This window comes from Nansenia antarctica, assembly GCF_963989245.1.
Source record: "Nansenia antarctica genome assembly, chromosome: 12".
Lineage (NCBI taxonomy): Eukaryota > Metazoa > Chordata > Actinopteri > Argentiniformes > Microstomatidae > Nansenia > Nansenia antarctica.
Window position 1 is genome coordinate 7,432,422 of NC_137682.1, and position 15,504 is coordinate 7,447,925.

A 15,504-nucleotide genomic window follows, 5' to 3' on the forward strand; every position below is an offset into this window, starting at 1 on the left:
TCTCTCTCGCTCTCGCTCTCGCTCTCGCTCTCTCTCACTCTCTCTTTCTCTTTTTCTCAGGTCTTCTCATCGTCCTTGATTTCAGTTCATTAAAACTGTGTCAGACACACCTGCCCCGTCCCTCTACTTGTTCAACCACTCACTTGGAAGATGCTTCCCCAGAGGGTGGCCACAGAGCAAATACTGCACACACACACACACACACACACACACACACACACACACACTCACACACACACACACACACACACACACACACACTCACACACTCACACACACACACACACACACACACACACTCACTCACACACACACACACACACACACACACTCACACACTCACACACACACACACACACTCACACACACACACACACACGTACACACTCACACTCACACACACACACACACACACACACACACACACACACATAATAGCCCTGAGTTTACTGCCTCAACCGTACACACACACACACACACTCACACACACACACTCACACACACACACACACACACACATACTCGTTTAACCTGCGTGGTGGGGACAGTGGACAAAGGGGTGTCTGCTGGGGACCACCCTTTCTAAATGAGATACAGACATGGTTCCAAGGCAAAAAAATATTTTTCAATTTTATATTTTCATCCATCACTTTAAATGTTAAGATTTCTCATTTTATTTTTTCACTTATGGCATATGACTTTTACCAACACGGTGGGGACTTAAGGGGGGGGCGGGGCACAACACCAGGTAGTTTGGACTCATTAGTGCCCCTGCTGGTTGAGAAGTGTAAATCATCTCTTAGCAGTGTGGTAATACTGTTGCTGTATTCAATCTCAATATTATATATACAGTAAGTAAGTAGCATTTTATTTATATAGCACCCTTCACAGTACGAATACACAGAGTGCTTCACAGTAAAAACAACATCATCATCATCATCATCATCATCATATAACTGCATGGTGCAGAACAGTGCTTTGAAAAAGTGCAAGTGCAATTTTTCAATATATATAAAGGATATATTTGTACCTTGATTTATGTTACTTTTGTAAAGATTTAATATATTTTTGTTTAAAATTTGCAGATTATTTTTGATTTTATTCATGTTATTTGACAAATACATCAGACATTAATCAACAGTTACTCAGTACTTGCTGTCCTATGCTGGGCTGTCCTATGCTGAACTGTCCTGTGCTGGGCTAGGCTGGGCTGTGCTGTCTTGTCCTGGGCTGTGCTGTCCTCTGCTGAGCTGTGCTGGGCTGAGCTGTGCTGGGCTGAGCCAAGCTGCTACACACACATGTGCATAAAACTCAGTGCGCTTTACAATACGGGAGGACCGTGATGTACGTAGTATAAAAAAACTACTTTCATAACCATATTTAAGATCAGAGGATAAACAAACTATTTACATAACCATATTTATGATCAGAGGATAAACTAACTATTTACATGAACATAAGATTAAATGAGGATAAACTATTTACATAAACATATTTAAGATATGCCCGCCCCCCTCCCCTCCCTAGGTCTGATCATGATAGCAGTCTTGTATCAAAGCCAAGGCTAGGTAATGAGATGGCACAGTGACTACGTTTACATGCACACCATATTCCTGTTCGAATCGGAATATTCTCAATATATTTTCAAAGACTAACGTTAACGTTACACGGTCTGCATCTGCTCATATCAACATAGTTCACACAACTCTGATCTGGCCGACTGTTTAGCCGAGCCAGGTGCTATTCCCGAGCCCGCTGCCCGAGCGGCACAGCTTCATGACCGGCTCACGGTGGGACCCGTGCAGTGCTGGCGCACTCATGTCCATAATCGAGAATTTCTCTCAGCTTCTCTCCCACCATGTCAGCCATGCAGAGAGCGATTTTTAAAACAAAAATAAAATAACCAGAATGTTTATGATATGCTTTTTGTTAACTTTAGCACTGTGAGACTTACAGTTGGAGTTCATATAATTGTAATCTCACCATATATGACAATACTCTTAAAAGGGTTAAAATAAATACATACAATATCCTTTGTAAAAGTCAAACCCTGAAAAGTCATCAAACTGTGATGGAGCATATTAAGCCAGTAGCTTTTGGAAAATTGATGCATTTTGTGCATTCCTGGGCCTGCTAGTTAACTGAGAACCAATCACTATTCGCCTACCCCTCCCCCACACAGCACCTTCCACAGACAGCAGCACACTCAGGCCTCAGCCGTTCATTTAACATTGGCGACCTCCTGAACTTTAGGCTCTTGGGACACTTTTGGGACACTTTTGGGACACTTCCTATGTAGCCAGGGGAACAGAAAAAGACACACACCATCAGTGGGATGCCAGCTTTCAGACAAAATTGTTTTCAAGTCTCTAGTCCATTGTATGGCCAAACAGGGTTTAACTTATTGGGGATAGGCCTCCATTGACATTACATTGGCGACCTCCTGAACTTTAGGCTCACTTTTGGGACACTTCCATCAGTGGGATGCCAGCTTTCAGCCAAAAGTGATTTCAAGTCTCTAGCCCAATGTATCACCAAACAGCGCTCAATTTAGTTGTGCACTATGCAGACAGAGCACTGATTTGCACCCCTCCCCCACACAGTTAAGTTTGGTAAGTGTGTGTGTGTCGTGTCTCATGCAAACCGGAGTCCATGTGTTGAACAGCAGAACAGGTAGCAGCCGGGGGGAGGGGCCGCGGTCTTGATGGGCCATCAAGGCTGATGGGCCATCAAGGCTGATGGGCCATCAATTAAGGGTTGGCGAAAGTGAGTAGTGACAGTATTGAACACATTGAATCACAGGGTAGTTTACAGGCTAGTATTGTTAGTAATGTTAAGTACTTTTAGCCTACTTTACTAATATTTCCATTTCATGCAACTTTATACGTACAATCCACTACATTTCAGGGGGAAATACTGTACTTTATAAACTTTCAGTCAACATTTTAGGCTACTTTTTAAATGTAAAAACTAGGCCAGATTTACAAACCCTAACCCAAACCATTTTAACTATGTTGCACAACAGAGGGTCCTGTGTGTGGATTTGTTGGTTGCATTGCGATATGAGCACCGTAGAGCTACTTAGTTTTTCCATAGGTCTACAGAGTTGGTACTCAGGATGATCAATCTATGTCCAAAATAAAGTTCAGACACCAAGTTTCAAGTCATTTGGTCTATTTTTGTGCAAAAGGGAAGCACTTGAAGTTTCAAAAAGCCGATAAGTTGAAGGCCCACCCATCGAAAAGTACAGGTCCGATCGACACTGAAACGAAGCCTTTCCGTTCATCCCGGGCCATCAATCAACATACTAAAAAATCAGACTTCCACGACTTTAAAAAAACAATCTGCTTCAGACTGGTCAGTTCTGTCAGAGGGTGTTAGAGTGTAAGGCCTTACAGGCTCTTGACTTTGAGTTCTGAAACAGGCAATTAAGAAAAGTAAAACACTTGCAGGGTTTACTGCTTCACATTCGCGTATAGGGATCCCATTACATCCTCCGTGCTGACTTTTAGGTCTCTGGGGTCACAGGGAGCTACGCAGAGTTAATTTTTTCTCCTGGACTAAGAAATACCAAATTGTGGATCACAAGAATTTATGGAGAGGATTGACTGTTCATTATCCAAAGACAAAGGACTGATTTACTTTTGATAAACACTGAAAAGGGACATTACACGTGATATTGATTGAGGTGTGATATTTCATGTATATTGTTGGCATATATTTGTGTTGCTGGAATAGGTCCAATCATTTATATTGAAGCTGAAGAGAATTTATTTTCTATTTTATTTTTATTCTTTAATTTTTTTTAATGCTTGTGTCACTACAATGAGTAACATAGACAAGATATACAATTATCTAAATGCACAAATTAAACTTTTAGGGGCCAACCCACCACCCAATACCTCACCAACTCTGCCAGTACAATTCAAAGTGCAAATAAAAGAGAACTGAGCATACCCAATTAAATAAACAAGAGCTAACTCTGTTAAATTCTCATGATAGTTGTATAAGAGGATAAAAACACATTCTAATAATGACAAGATGGCATTCAATCACATAAAAAGTTCATATATTATAAACCCAAGTTCATGATTGTAACAGTGGAGGCAGTAATATGCAGTTCAGCATCTACACTGCCGGAATTCAAGAAGAAGAAGAAGTTCACACACACAATTTCCATAACCAGCCTGCTGGGGACATTGCATACACACTGCAATACCATGCTTGGCCTCTGGGGTTGCTATAGAGCACACACAAAGTCATAAAAAACCACCTCCATGGGGACTTCTTAGGAAACCTGACCAGCCATATTGAAAAGTAATTTCCTATTCACTGGAGTGGATAACACCGTGGGGACCTTGATTTTGTCCCCACGGTGTTTCATGGTCCCCATGGTGTGAGTGTGTATTCAGGTCAATGTCCCCACCAGGATAGATAAACAAACACACACACACACACACACACACACACACACACACACACATTAAGGCAATGTATTCCTTCGGGCACTCAAGCATTTAGATATGTTGCCCGTCCCATTAGAAATAAAGGTCTGTTACCCAAATATTGATTGAATGATGTATTATTATACAGCAGCACCGTTTTCCTTTTCAACACAGCCACTTGCTTTTATCCCTGGAATGAGCTTCTGAAAAGCAGCGATGCAAAGAAAGAAAGAAAGAAAGAAAGAAAGAAAAAGATTACTCAAGGGATTTGCAAAGTGACCTCTAAATCATGCCTATCCTTGAAAGCTTCTCTGGAAAAGCTGTCTGGAAAAGCTGTCTGGAAAAGCTGTTCAAAAAAAACAATTCACCAGACGCCTCTAGACACCTCCAGTCACACTGTTTCCACACGGCCCATTCCTAAAAAGGGGAAAGGGAATGCTCAGGCCATGTTGGAATACGGGAAAAGACATCCTTTCCTCACATTACCCTCCCTCAGATCACGAGGCAAGGCACGTTTATTTGCAGGGGCGGAGCTACCGTGGGGGAACAGGGTGGCACCCCCCCCCCCCCCCCCTTGTGATCTGATTGGACCCCCCCATGTGCCCCCCCACCCAACGCCCATTGGGTGTTGAGTGCTGTCAATCAGTAAAGACGTTGTAGAAGCTTCGAGAAGCAGGAATGTTATTTCCCCTCTTGCACCGGCCTTCATAGCTGGAGTTCTTTAGGCTTTTGTCGCACAGCATCCGAATAGTCCTTGTTGATGTACACGTTTGTTCCTTTTAAATACTTTGCTTTCTTCATGACCCTGATTTTGCCTTTAAATCGGAGGAATTTTGCGATGATGGTTCTCTGGTTCGCTCCCCATGATTTTAAGCTTGTCAGAAAGGATGAATGCCATCATTATTGTAAATAATGCTAATAATCATGATTATGATTGTAAATAAACAGAAGCTATGTCATAGGAGCATTGTGTCTAGTCACGACCAGGAGACCTTTGTGATTGACCTATGACCTCTCTCTCCCCCAGGGCTTAACGAGTGCATGCTCAACAACGGCGGCTGCTCCCACATCTGTATGGACCGACCAATCGGCTACGAGTGCCAGTGTCCCACTGGGTACCAGCTTCTGGACAAGAGGACATGTGGAGGTGAATATCGAGCGTTGTGCACTCACACACACGGAGGCATGCACGCACGCACACACACACACACACACACACACACACACACACACGCACACACCTCACTGACTTTCACACCTTTCCCATTGCCTCCCTTTTATCACTGTCATTTCCCATCCCACTCAAAGAGAAATACCGTTATCTGCTGCAAGAGAGGCTGAATGACAAGTATGTCTTTAAATGACCAAGAAAGAACTACTGTAGTCAGTCCAAGGTCACATCTCTTCACCCCCACTTTAAAACCTCTCTCTCTCTCTCTCTCTCTCTCACACACACACACACACACACACACACACACACGGACACACAAACACACGCAAACACTTGATGGAGTACCTCTCCCCTTCCTCTCCCGCAGACATCGATGAGTGTGAGAACCCAGACGCGTGCAGCCAGATCTGCATCAACTACAAGGGAGACTTCAAGTGTGAGTGCTACGAGGGTTATGAGATGGATCCCGTCACCAAGACCTGCAAGGCAGAGGGTGAGTGACATCAATCACTCCATGACATCTATTTTTCTATAGCACTTTACAGCCATCTTCTTCAGCCAACTGAAGAAGGCTGCATTACAGGCCTGGCAGAGTAATGAGTAATCGCAGACTTCAGGCAGCTGCACTAAACATGAGTGCTTCATTTGGACATCGGATAGACAAATGTCCCAAATTGCTTCATAACAAAAACAATACGAAACAATATAAGAATAAGAATGATGAGGACCACATCCCTTCGAGGGTAGCAAAGCGTCTAACAGAGGTTCATTAAACAGTCTTCATTGAGAACAGTATACGCCTGTTGTAAAATGTACAATTTTTGGGATTTAGCAGACACCTTTATCCAAAGCAACTTACAACAAGTACATTTGTCTCAAATAAGTGAATCATCTATACATCAGTCATCATAAGAGAAAAATCTCTGCTAGGACCAGGGGCCATTGGCAGTCACAATGCTAGAAGAGGGAAGGGTTACATTTCCTGATGAAGGTTTCAGGCCAAAGTGCAGTGGTTTGTAATCAGAAACTGTCAATTACTGACCGCTAAAGTACGTACTTATTCCATCACGCACATGCATAGACACTCACCAGCACGTAAAATTAAAATTACCTGTACACACACACACACACACACACACACACACACACACACACACATACACACACACAGTAAATCCTGACATGAGCAGGGTCAGATTGGCTGTCATGCTCTGTTTCATTATAAGACTACTAAAGCTTCAGTGATGAATTGAGGTTTTTCACTGTGTGAGTAGTTCTAATAATGTAGCATCCCCCTCAAGGAACCAAGGCGAGTCAACTAATTACATCAAATTTCATAGGTCTGGTTGATGCGAGTCCTCAAAAATAGCTCAGAAAAGGAAGAATAACAAGAGGTGAATTGTTTCTTCTCCTCTGAAAAGGCCAAAAGCTTGAGCCTGAAGAGAGAGAGATTAGGAACAAGAGCGTTTTTTTATGTTTACTCTCTTAAAGAGTAATTTCCTAATTGACACGAATGAGTGAGTCACAGAGAACTGGCCCTCGAGTTACTCTCATTAAATTGCAATGTAATTTAGAATGGCTGTACACACACAGTGTGTGTGTGTGTGTGTGTGTGTGTGTACGTGTGTGTGCATGTGTGTCTGCATGTGTGTGCGCTCGTACGTGTGCGCGCTCGTACGTGTGTGTGTGTGTGTGTGTGTGTGTGTGTGTGTGTGTCTGCGTGTGTGGAGGATCGTAGACTGTGGTAGACTTGGATGAAATGTGGAACCAGAAGAACCAGAATGTCTAGAATGGAAGTCACTACCCTGCTGTCATGATCCCCACCACAGACCGCCATCTCCTCCTCAGAGTGCCAGCGTTGTCATCGCTGTGGCAGGCTTCTAAGAGGACTTCACGCTGATAAGCCCTGTTATTGTATTATGGGAAAGAGTGTGTCTAAATGAGGCCGTCTAGCCGAAGCAGGAGGACACGGTGGTGGAAACTGAACTGAAGAGAACTGAATTGAAGCCTTTCGTGACGTTAGAATTATAAGGTTCTATCTCCATTTTTGGTCAGAATTTAGTTTTTTACATAATCTGATCCATTAGGTGTTTATTAATGCCTGTGTGGTGTTATTTTTAAAGTGTTGAAATGTTTTAGTTAGTCATTAATAAAATACAAAGGTTCCATCTCACAAAACATAATAGAATGTAAAAACTTTGACGCTCAATATCTCTGAACTACCCTAAACGGAGATAGAACCTTATAATTCTAAGCTCACGATTTGCTTCCAACAGTATCAGCTTGTTGAGGATACTGATGCTGTGTTAGTACATGACAGCGTTGCTCAGAGAAATGGAAATGAAGTAGATAGTCAGAGTTTGGAGCTGCATGCGGGTAGCAATGCCCCAGGGCACAGAGCTCTGAGCTATGATCAGTTTACCCTCCCCTTATTCTGACCTTCAGGGCATCGAATTCACTTTTGGTTTACCAGCCAGGGTGTCTGGTGGATGAGATAATTCACCAGCCACTCAGGTTTATTATCACCCACATAAAAAAAGAAGGCAAAGATCCATTTCCAAAGCCATTTGCATTTTTTCTTTTTTTGTTATTTTTTTCTGAGAGGGGCAGTCCCACTCATATGTTTCTTTTTTATTGACAGATACAGCAGAGATTTAGACAGGAAGGATGGGTGAGAGAGAGAGGAAGGATGACATGCAGGATATGTCCCCGGCCGGAATCGAACCGGGGACCCTGTGGTCAACGCTTAACCCGCTACGCCACCTAAGCGCCTCCATTTGCATGACTTCTGATGCATTGACAATGACTCCCTGCACAGAACGAAGTTTCACACCTGTCCCTGTGAAAATACAGATGCATATTTTCCCCTGCATGTTTTCTATCTCACACGATTGGGTTAGGGTTAGGGTTACCCTAACCCATTGTCGTTGAATGTTCTGCTTTATTTGAAGTTGGAACCAGAGATGTTGTTGTAACTAAGAAAGCTCATAGATTCATAGTTTTTTCCAGTCAGGCCACTGTTGAATCAACAGTGACCATGATTGAGGATCGCACCAGTTTCGCTTACTGAAGCGTAGTATTTGTGCACCATTGTTTACTCCCCACCAAAGTGGCTGGTAAGATGTACAGATTTACCCGCCAATGCCCAAATCTACCCTCATTTGGATTTGATTTGATTTTGATTTGATTTATTGTGGAATTAAAAAGACAGTTTCCAGGGGATAAAAAACATGATTAAGCGCAAGCGCTTATTTCCATCATGGTCCCTGATTGAGGACAGGTCAGACATTTACAGAACATGATAAAAACCATAAAAAACAAACATAGATAGTTACACAAATTCCCTGCACTCCCTACCTATGACGTGTTTCTACTCTGTCATTTCACTGGCTACTCAGTTCTTTTGGTGCACGTTTAAAGCTTACCTCTCCCTCTAAGCTTTTTAGGGCCACTGGAAGCTTGTTCCATTCTGAAGCTGCTGTAAATAAAAATGTATTAGTACCCATTGCTGTTCGGAATTTAGGTAAAATAAAGTCTGTATTCCCTCTTCTGGTTGCATAGTTGTGCCTGTCACTGAACCGGCTAAAGTAGTCGGCCAAATAGGTTGGGCCATTATTTAGTACTATCTTATGTGTCAGGCCTAACCTGATGTGAGTGACCCTCTTTTCAACTGGAAGCCAGTTAAGCTGCCAGAAAGAGGCTGGTCCCAGATGAGCGTGGAGGTACCTTCAGAATAACTCTCATTAATTTATTTTGTGCTGTCTGCAGCTGGAGGGTGGCGGGGGTAAACATTTATACCCTGCTTACCTCAGCCATCAGGGAGGGGAGATGGAAAAACTGACCATGGACCAGTCTTTCATTAAGAGCAACTTCATCTTACTCCACAGGCACAGTGGCCAATGACCAGATCCATTACCTTATCTTTCCCCCGCAAGTCGACTGGATACTAGATAACGCGGTTTGATTGAACGTGGCCCATAATTGTCAATGAGCTGGCTGGCATGGTTCAAGGTTGTTTCCCCCTCAGTGGGGAACGGTCTTCAGTCTTTGCGTGTCTGTGTTGAGTCATGACTGTCTGGGAGCCAATGGCCTGTTGCCTAAGTGGAGGTGTGAGGGGGGGTGCCCCTGTCCTGCTGATCTATAATATGTGTTTACAAGGAGGGAGATAACGAGGAGCAGAGAGGTTAATGCCCACCCAGGATCAATATAGAAACTATTCCACTGTTTGTTTTTTTAATGAATATTCATGAATAGTATTCCACCTGGTGTTGAACTGTGTGTCTCTGTTAACATTATAGAATCCTATTATACGCTTTATAATAGTATCCTCAATATCTATCCACAGAAAGAAGCCGTATTTAAACAGATGTTGTTTACGTGATAAATTGAATATTTGTCACGCTGCATGTGTATCCATTTCTCTGTGTGTCTGCCTGTGTGTCTACTTGGCTGTCTGTCTTTCTCTGTGTGTGTGTGTGTGTGTGTGTGTGTGTCTTTCCATCCATCCATCCTTCCTCCTTTCCTTCCTTCCTTCCTTCCTTCCATTCATCCGTCCATCTCCTCACGTTTTTTGACCTCCTCTTCTCTCTCATCTGTCTCATTCTGCCACAGGGAAGAGTCCGTACCTGCTGTTCACCAACCGTCATGAGATCCGGCGTATCGACCTGGTGAAGAGGGACTACACCCAGGTGGTGCCGACCCAGAAGAACGCCGTGGCCCTGGACGTAGACGTGGCCCACAACCGCCTGTTCTGGTGCGACCGCTTCCACCGTAAGATCTACAGGTACTGTACCACACACTGTACTAAAAAGCAATCCTCAATCATTCACTGTTTTGGAATGTGGTATTTCTGCACACACACCTCCGATGACAACACCCCCCGGCACTCCCCCGGGGAGAACAGAGCTCTGGGGACAGGGTCAGTTGGTAGGCGCCTTAGGTATGATGCCAGCAAGTCTTCAGTCAGCTTTGGGGACAGGGTCAGCTATTTTTCAGCACCCCCCCGGAGCAGTTAGGAGTTAAGTGCCTTGCTCAAGGGCACAGCGTCAGTGGTAGGCGCCATAGGTATGATGCCAGCAAGTCTTCAGTCACCGGCTCAAGTCTCCAGTCGCTGGTGGGGATTGAACCAGCGTGGGGATTGAACCACCTTTTCCGATCGCTGGCTGGCCTCTCTAACCTCTAACCTCTAGGCTACTTGCTGCCACCAGGCCATCCTTACCAGACCTCTGACCCCCCATTTCACCCTGATTTCTGCTCCAATGTCGTGCCTGCTCAGGGCATGGGCTGGTCTGCACTCTAGGAATAACCATCCTGTATACAGATGGCAACCCTGGGAGGCTGCTGGAGGTAGACATCAGAGGACAGGCTCATTGTAATGTATGAGGAAATGATGGAATTCCATGCATCACAATGAGCCTGTTGTCCTCCCGCCTTGCCTGATGGTCTGTGGTGTTCTTTCTTTCTCTCTTTTATTATTATTATACAGGAAAAGTAACATTACAGATGTTAAAATGTGTTATATATTTAGATATGCTTATATCTTATATACATGTATATATATACTTATAATTATATAAGCTGGAACTGGGATAGGTGCAAGTGAACTTGATACTGATGCGTTCCTGTCTTGCATTTTGTCTTGGTAGTAGAGCAGTGAGTGTTGGAGTGGAGCTTTGGACCATTGTTTTGGATCTGAAAGAAAGATTCAATGGTTAAATTATTTGTATAATTCTGAAAAGTGAGTCCAAGGGGGGGAAGCCCTTTAATGACCATGTTGTCTGTTTACTAAACCGTGCTGGACATGATATTGTACTGTTGTATGTTGTTTGTGTCTGAATGAGGAGTAAGCTACAAATGAATTGCCCCCAGTGGGATCAATAAAGTTGTCTGAATCTGAATCTGAATGTGAATCTGAAGGTTGCCATGGATCTTATAGGCTCTATTATATAGTCTTGCTATTGGTTCAACGATTTCCTTTGAGGTGAGGGACCAAATTAGGAGACAGTATGATATTGTTGAGAGAATGATTGCATGTAGATGTGTCCGAGACTGTATGGGTGAGATATGGTCTGATCTTGTCATAAACATAACATTTCTGATTTAGCTTATTTGTTAGATTGTGGTTTTGATAAGATGATGTGAATAGATGTGAATCAAGGAGTACTCCAAGATGTTTGTAGGTTCCTATGATGTTTAGTGTTTGTTTGCAAACTGAATGTGATCAGACATATAGATTTCCTAGGGGAATGGAAAAGGATACATTCTGTTTTATTGACATTGATAGTTAGGTGATTGAATTCCAACCAGTCATGTAAATAGTTAAAGTCGGAAGAGAGTTTTTGAATTAATGACATCAGGGTTTGAATCAGATTCTTTTTGTTTTTACAGCGCCATCGATGTATAGTAGACGATTAGAGTATGTAAACACATTGGGAAAGTCATTGATATACAGAAGAAAGAGGAAAGGACCCAAGATCTTTTAGGGGGAGTTGTTATAGATATGTGATACCTGTGATAGATATGAGGAGAGCATCATTACCACGGAGGAGGAAAGTTGAAATGAGTTTGTTCAGCAGAATCTGATGGTTCACTGTATCAAAGGGCTTTACCAAAATCAATAAAAATTACTCCAGTAACATGACCTTTGTTGAGTGAGATAGGTGGTGTATTTATACAGATTCATATCCGTTATTTTATTGTTATTGATATTATTATTATTATTATTATTATTATTATAATTATGTCTAAAAACGTTACACTTTAAACTGTTCTCATTGAAACATTATGGAGGCAGCACACTGGTACTGATCCCTGTCTTATCTCCCAGATAAAGATCCTAACTGATCTCTATCTCATGGGAACGGTTTAAATGGGACACAGTGTCATTTATATAATACATCAGAGATCTCTGGAGGGACTCCCAACTGAAGGAGAACAGCTTTGTTCTGAGGTGGGACTGACACCTGCCTCCCTCTCTCCCTCACTCCCTCCCTCCCTCCCTCCCTCCCTCCCTCCCTCCCTCCCTCCCTCCCTCCCTCTCTCCCTCCCTCCCTCCCTCCCTCCCTCCTCACACCTCCACGCTCTCAAAGTGTAAAACCATTAGCTTATTGACCCTCTCCTCTTCTGGGTGATGTTTCTCCTAACGAGACACACTGACTGTGACCTGAACCCTGCTGCTGAGCGACAGTAGGGTTTACCTAAACACACCTCGCTACACAGAGGACCACTGCTTCTATCAGCAACCCAATATGATTGGCAGCACACACTCCTGCAAACATACACAGACATGTAAAGGACTCTAAATGGTCAAATGGTAAATGGACTGACTTATATAGCACCCTATTCCAAAGCGCTTTACAACGGCCTCTCATTCACCCATTCGCACACACACATTCACGGCAAGCTACCATGCAAGGCACCGGCCTGCTCATTGGGAGCCATTTTTGGGGTTCAGTGTCTTGCCGAAGGACACCTCGACATGTGGCCAGCCGGGATTCGAACCGCCGATCTGCCGACTTTGCGATCATTAGACACTGACTCTACCACCTGCGCCACAGCCGCCCCATAAATCTATATAAACATTAGGTAGAAAAATAAATTATGTTTTCTTTGCATCATGAACATATCACATCACTAAGGACGCGTTTAATCATTTATTTATTACCATCATTTCTGTTTCTAGTTTAGTTTAGTTTATTAGTTTATTATATCGAGGACAATCCAAATACATGAACCATATAAAATACAGTAAAAAAGGCAGCGTTAGCCTAGTCGGCTAATTTTCAGCTGAAGTCCCCGGCCAGTTGCAACATGGCATCCTGAAAAGTAACGTCATTAGTTAAAATAAAACATTTAAATATTCTAAGAACACGTGGCTGAGACAAGGTACCCCAACATCACACTTGACAAAAAACACACGTAAGCAAGCTGAGGTGGTTGAAGGGGCTACAACAAACACCTCTATTTGAGAGTGCTGGCTCTGTCTGTATTATTGACTTATTGGATCAACCCTGGGCTGTACAGCACCAAAGACACTCACAACTGAACAGTCGTTCTCCTTTTTTTTTAAATATGTTTTTTAATAAAAAAATGTGTGCTCATATATTGTACACTTATGGATTTAGTTTGTGTAGTGTGTGTGTGTGTGTGTGTGTGTGTGTGTGTGTGTGTGTGTGTGAGTGTGTGTGTGTGTGTGTGTGTGTGTGTGTGTGTGCGTGCCTGCATGCGTGCCTGCATGTGTGTGTCTGTTTGTCTGTGTGTGCGTGTGTCTGTCCATTGTGATTGCTCATGTCTATTTTCCCTGTGAGCCTGTACAGTACAGTATGTCTCCCTGTGTCTGCAGTGCCCTGATCCAGGAGGCCAGTGACCCGGCCCAGCAGCTGACCCTGGTGTCCTCCTCCCTGCTGTCCCCCGAGGGCCTGGCCCTGGACTGGCTCCAGCACAACCTCTACTGGACCGACTCCGGCCACAAGCGCATCTCTGTGGCCTCGGCCGACGGCTCCAAGAGGAGGGTCCTGATCAGCACGGAGCTGAGTGAGCCCAGGGCCATTGCCCTGGACCCCCAGCGAGGGTGAGTGTGAGACATGGGGGAGTGTGTAGGGGAGACATGGAGGAGGAACATGACACGACGTGGGGAGTAGTTCACAGTTCCAACAGTATAACGGGTGTTCAGGGTGAATATTCCTCAGGGGTTCATATGTCATATGTCTCTAGAACAGCGGTTCCCAACCTGTGGGCCGCGGCCCACTGGTGGTCCGCGAGAGTACTGCAAGTGGGCCGCCAAATCATGGGCAAAAAAAAATTTTATTGACGTTTTTTTGTTACAAAAACGTTTTAATTTTAAAAAGATAAAAAATCTTGGATTGAATAGCCTTGATCGTATTGTGTGTGGTGTGCGCCGATATTTCCATCCGAAAAGTCAGCTCGCTTCTTGATTGGCTACATTCCATCCCGGACTCGCGAACAGGGTTGCCAGATGGGATCGACATTTTCCACCCTAACCACAGTCTAAAACCGCTAATTCCACCAAAAAAACCCGAGCCCATCTGGCAACCCTAGTCAGGAGTCGGGAGTTGCCCACACACATAAGGATGTTTGGTCGTAAATATTGAACACATACAACATTTACGATCTTGGTATTTGATCACCTGCTATATAAAACATCGCCGCTCGGCTTTAATGGTTTAACCGCTATTTATTTTTTATTTTTTTGCCACGCTCCCTCTAGTTTTTGGTCAAATTACGTCATTGTTTTGAGCGCTCGTGCGCGTTTCATGCGCGTGCACGCGCAAAAAAAGTTTCGCGCTGCTGAGTGGGCCGCGAATACTGGACATATCTGTAAAGTGGGCCGTGAGTCCTAAAAGGTTGGGAACCGCTGCTCTAGAACATGCCGTCTCTCTCCATCACTTCCTCCTCTCTTCTTCCCCCCAGGTAGGAAATGAACACCATTCAAATAACATCCGCCAGCAGGCAAGCCCCTCCACCATGTCCCCACGCATCATCATAACCCGCTGAGCTTACTTACCATGACAGATTATTGGATGGTGACACTATGAATATTATAATCTAAGCACTCAACAAGCCTCCAGCCACATGCTACGTTCAACCTGCTGCGTGTCTCCAAATACTGTTATGTTTTAATGAACCTGTTCCCACTTTTCTCATGTTTGTTATCATTGGCACCGGATACATAAATTGGCACTTCTCCTTCTTGTCTCACAACTGTCAATCATAACCATAATTACTGTACCTGCCACTTAAGTGTGGTCTTACAGTTGTCTACATGCTTTAATTTCTATCATTTATTCCCTTGTGTGTCCTCTGTAAACACCGCCTGGGCTGCGTATTGTAAGCTGCTAGGGTCGCTAGCAATGATGGATAATATGCAAT

At 43.8% G+C, this 15,504-nt stretch overlaps 1 protein-coding gene across 1 annotated transcript in view; it reads left to right on the forward strand.

The window, feature by feature from the left end:
* LOC308168810 (low-density lipoprotein receptor-related protein 8-like) overlaps positions 1 to 15,504 on the forward strand; it is a gene marked incomplete at both ends in the record, with an annotated part of 78,541 nt that overhangs the window by 53,577 nt on the left and 9,460 nt on the right. The window contains 4 exons of the mRNA XM_080543454.1: positions 5,473 to 5,592; positions 5,984 to 6,109; positions 10,228 to 10,399; positions 13,958 to 14,185. Of these exons, the coding sequence (XP_080399580.1) occupies positions 5,473 to 5,592; positions 5,984 to 6,109; positions 10,228 to 10,399; positions 13,958 to 14,185 (646 nt within the window). The remainder of the gene's footprint in view (positions 1 to 5,472; positions 5,593 to 5,983; positions 6,110 to 10,227; positions 10,400 to 13,957; positions 14,186 to 15,504) is intronic.